The sequence below is a fragment of the Pteropus vampyrus genome, unplaced genomic scaffold, assembly GCF_000151845.1.
Source record: "Pteropus vampyrus isolate Shadow unplaced genomic scaffold, Pvam_2.0 Scaffold135, whole genome shotgun sequence".
NCBI classification, from domain to species: domain Eukaryota; kingdom Metazoa; phylum Chordata; class Mammalia; order Chiroptera; family Pteropodidae; genus Pteropus; species Pteropus vampyrus.
In genome coordinates this window covers 6,044,701-6,052,367 of record NW_011888916.1, presented here as the reverse complement: position 1 = coordinate 6,052,367, position 7,667 = coordinate 6,044,701, and the positions used below count along the sequence as shown (strand labels likewise).

The 7,667-nt window shown below is 32.7% G+C and overlaps 1 protein-coding gene across 2 annotated transcripts in view; it reads right to left on the bottom strand.

The window, feature by feature from the left end:
- Positions 1-7,667, bottom strand: part of CUNH1orf185 (chromosome unknown C1orf185 homolog) — a 128,288-nt gene that overhangs the window by 17,298 nt on the left and 103,323 nt on the right. For both annotated transcript variants that reach the window (XM_023535054.1, XM_023535055.1), the window contains exons 3-4: positions 4,814-4,919; positions 448-583 (exon numbers count right to left, since the gene is read on the bottom strand). In XM_023535054.1, the coding sequence (XP_023390822.1) occupies positions 448-583; positions 4,814-4,919 (242 nt within the window). The remainder of the gene's footprint in view (positions 1-447; positions 584-4,813; positions 4,920-7,667) is intronic.

Below are 7,667 nucleotides of genomic sequence, written 5' to 3'. Positions count from 1 at the left end.
AGCTTAGAATGTAACGAAGGCTTAATAAATCCTTGTTAAATTGTATTTAATTTCAATCAGTTGGTTTGGTTAGAGTTGGTTATCTGAGTATTCTCTTTTCTCCAAATCTCTTTCCTCATTGATATGCCTGGCAATTTTCCTTCATTTTTTTTTTTTTTATGCCATTTATCTTCATCCCTGTAACAATCCCAATATGGGGAATGCAGGTTTTCAGGCTAGTGATATAGTATAGCAACTGTAGAAGGAGACATTTTTACTTAGTTTTTCAGTTTCCTATAGTATAAACTCTAACTAGTTTGGGTAATTTAAATTTAGCTCATGTTATTGTCCCTCAGATTTAAAAATAACGGTGGATACTCTGTCTTTCAACTTGAAAGACAACAATGCTAATGACATGGTATCAAAAGAAATTTTTTGAAAAGATTGTTATAAAGTATTATACTCGACCTGTAATTGGAATCTTCCAGTATGAAAATTTCGAGAAATAAAAACGCACTGAGAATGAGATTTAGTCCTCAGCTTTGATGGTGTTTGCCCACATCTCTCATCAGTTGCTTTAAATTTGGAATTTTTAAATATTTCTCTGAAAAATATTTTATAAAGAATATTATTAAACATGAATTATATTATAAATCAGTGAAAATTACTTTGTTTCCAATAGTTACATATAAGAGTTTAAATATCAGTATAAATGTTACTACATATTTATTTTTAAAAGCACACATCAACATATTCTCTTCTCACGTTACTGATTTCATTATATCTATTTTATTCATAGAATGTAAATTAAGCTACTCCTTATGCAGGGCTAATATTTCCACTTTGAAGATTAACCAAGAATTTTTGATACCATTATTTCTGGTTGTGAAATAATTAATTGACTTTAATGTTAATCAGTCTTTTCATAAATTTGCATTTGATGGCAAAATAAATTAAATAAAATGAAACTCAATAGTCAATTTTATATTTAATAATATTTCTAGCAAAAGTAAGTGGAAGGAAACTGAATTGAAACTAATGGCTTACAAAGGAAAAGTCCCTTCATTATCCATGCAACTAGAAACAATTTTGAAAGAGGTTTTAAAATAATAAATAATAAATCAGCAACTATAACCCCAGATGATCAAAATAGTTAAGTATAAAGGAATATAGTTTCTAATAGTCATTATAAAGCTCATGATTTAAAAAATAATGCTAATTGCCATTTCTTCTTTCAGAGGTACTGGACATTTTCCAAATTAATTCAAGAGTCCATATTATGTTATTTAATGAGGTATTAATAATTAGGATTCATTTATTCGTAGAATTCAATTCACTTAATGAATATTTATTGAATACTTACTATGTGTCAGGCACTGTACTGGGTATTGTATCCATAGTGGCAAAAGAAAAAAATGCATAGCCACTGCCCTCATAGAACTGTCATTGCTCTCATGGAGCTTAAACACTAGTAAGGGAGACAGACATTAATAAAATAATCACAAGAAAATAAAAAATTACAAGTGTGGAAAGTGTTATCAAGGAAAGCTACCTGGTACTGTGTGAGTACTATGGAACAAAGGGAATTAATCATTAGAGAGGTCAGGGAAGGCTTTTCTGAGGATGGGATGACTAAATCGGTCATCTGAAGAAATAGTAGTAGTTATTAGGTAGAGAGTGGTGGAAGAGGAGAGATGTGGGAGTAAGAACATTCTAGTCAGAGAGTATCAAGTCCAAAGACCCAGTGGCCAGATTAGAACAGTATAGCAGAAACACAGAAAGCAAGAGGGAAAGCGGGAGATGAAATTGGGGAGTATGCATGGGCAGACCATGTAGGGACTTGAAAGTCATGTTGGTTTGTCTTTATCCTAAAAGCAATGGGAAGTCCTTTATAATATAGTGTGGGTGGGGTGACTTGATCAGATCTGCGTTTGGAAAATGTCTAGCTGAAGTGTGGATAAGAGATTAAATGAGGGCAATAGTGAAGGTAGGGCGTTAGTTATAACCCCTACTGCAGTGTCTATGTGGAGGATAATGATAATTAGGATAAAGTGGTGGCAGTGGTAATGGAGAAAAATGAATTGATTTGAGCAATTTATAACATAAAATAAATAGAACTTGGTGATGGCTCAACTTTAGTGGAGATGGGAAAGAGAAAGGAAAATATCAAGCATGTCTTACATCTTTAAAGAAAAAAACACCCTTCCTTGATCCCACATTCTCTTCCTGCTACTGGCCCATTGATCTAATCTCCTTCACACACATAAAATGCTCCTTGAAAGAGATATTTATATTTGTTTCAATTTCCTCACCTCTTGTGTTTTATTCAAAAGTGAGCTTCTGAACCCATTCCTCCACCAAAACTCTTTAAGGCCATCAATAACTTCCATGTTGCTAAACCCAGAAATTATTTCTCTATCCTCACACATCTTAACTTTTTAAGCACCTGGAACATAACTGGTCATTGCTTCCTTCTTGAAACATTTTCATAATGTCATAATTTTTACTTCCTTGACATGTTTCCCAGATGTTGTTGATTCTACTCTTTCACTAGAGTTCTAAATGTTGGGAGCCTGAAGGGCACAGGCCTAGGTTCTTCTCTTTCAATAATCACTCCTTAGTCAGTCTCATCCAGTCCTGTTATTTCGGGTAACCTAAACCTTCAGTCCTGATGTCTCTCCTGAAGTTCATACATGTACATCCAACTGTCTATTTGAAATTTCCACTTGGATATCTAATAGACTTTCAAAATTACATCCAAAATAAAACTTCTAATTTGTCACCACTCCCTCACCTCACTTCTCTAACTATCTCCTCATCTCAGTAAATGGCATCAACTACTCAGTTGCTCATAGTAAAAACGTAGGTGTTACCATTAATTCTGCCATTTCACTTATTCTTTCTTACCCCATCCAATTCAACCAAATCCAACCCCTTGTTTTCATCTCCTCTACTTCCATATTAGTCCAAGACACTATCCCCTCTCCCTGGACTATACAAAGCCTCCTAACTTGTCTGTTTCATCCATGCTCCATTAAAATTCAGGCTTCACAGAGAAGAAAAGTCTTTAAAAAATATAAATCAGAACTCTGATACATTGCCATTTGGAGTATACACCCACTTTGGAAACTGGCAGTTTCTTATAAACATAATTCAGTAGTTTCACTCTTAGGTATTTCCCCAAAAGGAGTGAAAGTGCATGTACAAAAAGATTTATACATGAATGTTCACAGCAGCCTTATTCCTAATAACTAAAAACTGGAAATGACCCAAATGTCCATTAACAGAAGAATGAATAAACAGGTATATTCATGCAATGGAATATTACTCACAATAAAAAGAATGAACTATAGATAAATGCAAAAATATAAATGAACCTCAAAAATATTATGTTAAGTGAAAAAAGCAAAGTCCATATTATTCCACAATGCAATATACATGATGTATTATTAAATCGTACACTTGAAACCTATATAATTTTATTAACCAATGTCACCCCAATAAATTTAATTTCAAAAAACAATAGGCAAAATTAATCTATGGTGATAAAAATTAGAATGATTGCCTCTGGGTGGGAGGCAGGCGGTGATGCATGGAAAGGAGCATGAGGGAACTTCACAGAGTGCTGGAAAAGTTCTGTATCTTCACTGGGATTGTGGTTTCATATAAATGTGTTTGTTGAAATTCATCATTATACATTTAAAATTTACATGCTTTTTTGTATGTAAATTATACCTTAAATTTTAAGAAGTGTTATAAAAATGTCATCTATCTATAGGTGACATTATTGAGTCTTTAAAAGGGGATAATATTACTGCTACCTCATAGGGCTATTATGAAGTTCAAATGAGATAACATATAAAGCACGACAGTGCCTAGTATGTAGTAAGCACTCAATGTCAGCTATTATTATGATAATAATGTGTCATCTCCCTGCTTATATAATTCTGATAGCACAAATAATAAAATCCAAACTCCATATTCTAGCCCACAAATTCCTATGTGACTTGGCCCCTATCTACCTTTTCAATCTCATCATTATTTTTCCCTCAGGACAGTTGATTCACACTGGCCTTTCTGTTTACTGAACAATAATAACATCGCTCCCACTTGGGGTCTTTGAACTTGCTATACCTCTTCCATAAGATCTTCACATGTCTGTCTCCTTCCCACTCAGGTCTCAGATTACATACTGACCATTTGAAGAGACATTCCTGACCACTATATCTATTTGTTCAATATCTGTCTCCTCCCAGTGTCACCGTAAGTCTATGCGACAGAAACCTCATCCGACTTGTTCACAGAACAATGGCAGTCACCCAATAAATATTTGTTGAAAAATGAATAAGTGAATAATTTCTAGTTTATGACTTGTGCAATTGGATAAATAGTAATGTATGCATTTGCTGAGAAAGTGAACACTGAAGAGTGTGTGGGAAGATCACGTTACAATTTATATATTTTTTTACATCAGACAAAGCAAATACTGAACTGATCAAATAATCTCTAAATTAGTAGTGAAAATTTTTAAAAAAATTCTAACTTTATATTATCATTCAAATGTGTGTCTTCTAAAAAATACAATAGATTTCACTATTAAAATTTTAATGCATGAAGATTGCTCTTATACTACTTGGACAATTACACTACTAAGATTTCTCTTTCAGGCTACTGTAAACACGTAAGGCTTTTCCTCCCCAATCAAAGTGTCTATAACCAAATCTCAAATTACAGAAGCAATGCTATTTTTGTTATTTAAGTTTAATGCCATTTGAAAAAGTCTTTCATTGGATTTTTAAAAGAACAAAAAGTAAAATATTCTAATAAACCTTACCTTCGCTTGCAAATCAGGAACCACAAAGCTGATGCCAAAGCAAAGAAACCAATTCCTAATGTAACAGCACCGGCAGCCAGAAAATAGGTTAAGTGATTAAATAAACCTATACAAAGAAATAAAAAAATATTTCATGCATGTATCTTCATTCTCTAGGTAAAATTAAATGATATAATAATGTTTCAAATGATATTACATAGAGTAATGTTAAGACATTAATTAGGAAGTTACGAGGCCTGAATTCTGCTTCTAATAAATTTCAAGACCATGAGTTTGAGAATTACACAGAGCCTCATGCTGATTTGGGCCCAGGATGCATTTCTCTGACTCTGCCAGGATTTGAGACCTAGTTTTGTTTGTTTGTTTTCATACAGCTGTCACCTCCTTTTTTCTTATCTAGTTTTCTCTTTCTCAGTTCAGCTGTGAATTTTTGTTGTTTTCTCAATATCATTCCTTGCAGTCTTCCTACATGACATTTTTCATTTTAAGATTTTGATTATCAATCACTACGAGGAGGTAGATAAGGGTAATAAAAAACAAGTATGAGGAATTTTTAAAGATCTTAGGAATTTTTAATGTTTTATCTATACTTTATCTCATGTAAAAGATCATAGTCATATCTAAATAAAAGCTATATGAAATAATAGCGTATCACAGCTTTATAATTTAAAAAGCCTATAGGAGGTGAACACACAGTGTAAATATACACATGCCTTACTGTTAAAGTGTATAGCTGAAACTTATTGGATTTCATTAACCAATGTCACCATAAAAAATAAATTAAAAAAAAATGAATAAATAAAAATAATAATTTTTTAAAAAGCCTATAGGAATTATATGGTATAACTCCTTCATTTTACAGAAGTTAAAATTGAGGTCCAGGTAAGAAAAGTAACTGAACCAAGTTTCAGCGAATTAAAGCAGTCCTCTGTTTTTTCTAATATAAATTCTTAATATTGGCATGTATTAAAAAGAATTAAGAATAAAGAAAGGTAATTTTAGTCAGACTGGTCAAGTATTTATTAAGATTCTGAAATCTCCTTAAGCATAAAGTGAGCTGTAGAAAGCTTTTGCAGAAGGCTGTATAGAACTTGAAGGGCCTTAAGACAACTTGGAAATATATTATTTGGAAAAAAGAGTTTAAAAGCATAAAATTAATAGAATATTTTTATATGTAAACATATTATAAGTTCCACTAAGGAAAGGACATGATAAAGACTTTGTTCCAGCACTTTTACTGTAGCCAAAGTAATTTCCAGCTTCCAAGATCTTAGTTTTCTTCAGGTTCAGAAATGTCTAATTTGGGAATTAATTAATGTTATCAAAAAAGGCATATAAGGCTATCAAAGTGATACTCATCATATAAAAAAAAGTGCCCCACATTAGGGAGTCAATTAAATAAATTATTACAAATTAAAAATATAATATTCTTTAATTATTTAGAGCAGGGTTTCTCAACCTCAATATTATCAATCTTTTGAACCAGGTAATTTGTTGTTAGGACACTCTTGTGCATTGTAACAAAGATGTCCCCAGGCATTAGCAAATGTATTCTGGGAGGTGGGCAAGATTGTCCCTAGTTGAGAATCACTGGCATAGTTCTATAAGGAAATGTCAGATAGTATTAAATGATAAAAGCAAGATAGATAAAACTCATATTTCAAAAAATTCAAAAGACATAGTTGTACTCAAATATAAGATGAGGACCTCTATGGACATAGGAAGCAAAGCAACACAGAGAAAGCAACAAAACAAAACAAAACCAGAAAACAGAGGCATGCTAGGTATTGAGATCTGGAGCAGGAATTAGCTGGGGGTTGGGGTGTGGGGGCGGAGGAAGAAAATTGTTGAGATAAGACCTAGACCAAACCATCCTCTAATACAATGAATGACTCTGTATTACCAAAATCTCTGAGAGAAGGGAGTCCTGAGCCACCAATAAAAGACCAATTCAAAAATAGACAAAGGAGGAATATTGGAAATAAAATTCAAAAATTTTAAGATGGAGTAAACTCTTGAACGTCATTAATGAAATAAAAGATAATACTGAATTCACCCAGCTACATAAAGAAATAAAAAATATGGTAAATTATGATATTTGGAAAAGATTAAGAGTATATGACATAAAACTAATAGAGCTTCAAAAAAAGAGCATAGAGAAGTAGCCTGAGAAATATTCCATTTTATAGATGCACCACCAGTTTATTCCCCAGCTGAGAGACATTTGGTTGTTTCCAGTTGGGGGCTGTTAGGAACAAAGCTACTATATGCTTGCATACAAGTGTTTGTTAAACATAAGTTTTTATTTCTGTAAGGTCAGGTAGCAAGTATATATTTTAATTTATAAGAAACTGCCAAACTGCTTTCCTAAGTGGCTGAATTTTCTTGCTTTCCCACAAGCAATATATAATAGCTCCAGCTGCTCAATATCTCTGCCACCACTTGGTATTGTCAGTTTTATTTCAGCCATTCCAATAGATATGCAGTGGTAGTTCACTATGATTTCAATTTGCATTTCCTTAGTGAATAATGATGTTGAACATCTTGCAGTGTGCTTATTTGCCATCCATATATCTTCCTCAGTGATTTGTCCAAATCTTTGCTAATTTTTTAGAATTATTTATACATCTGGATATAAGCCCTTGGTCAGATATGTGATTTTGAAAGATTTTCTCCCAGTCTGTGGCTTGTCTTTTCAATTCTCTTAACAATGTCTTTCACGGAGAAAACCTTTAATTTTGGTGATGTCCAACTTATCAACTTTTTTCTTTTATGGATTGTGCTAAGAATCCTATCTGAGAACTCTCTGCCAAACCCAGATCATGAAGATTTTCTCCTATGTTTCCTATAAAAG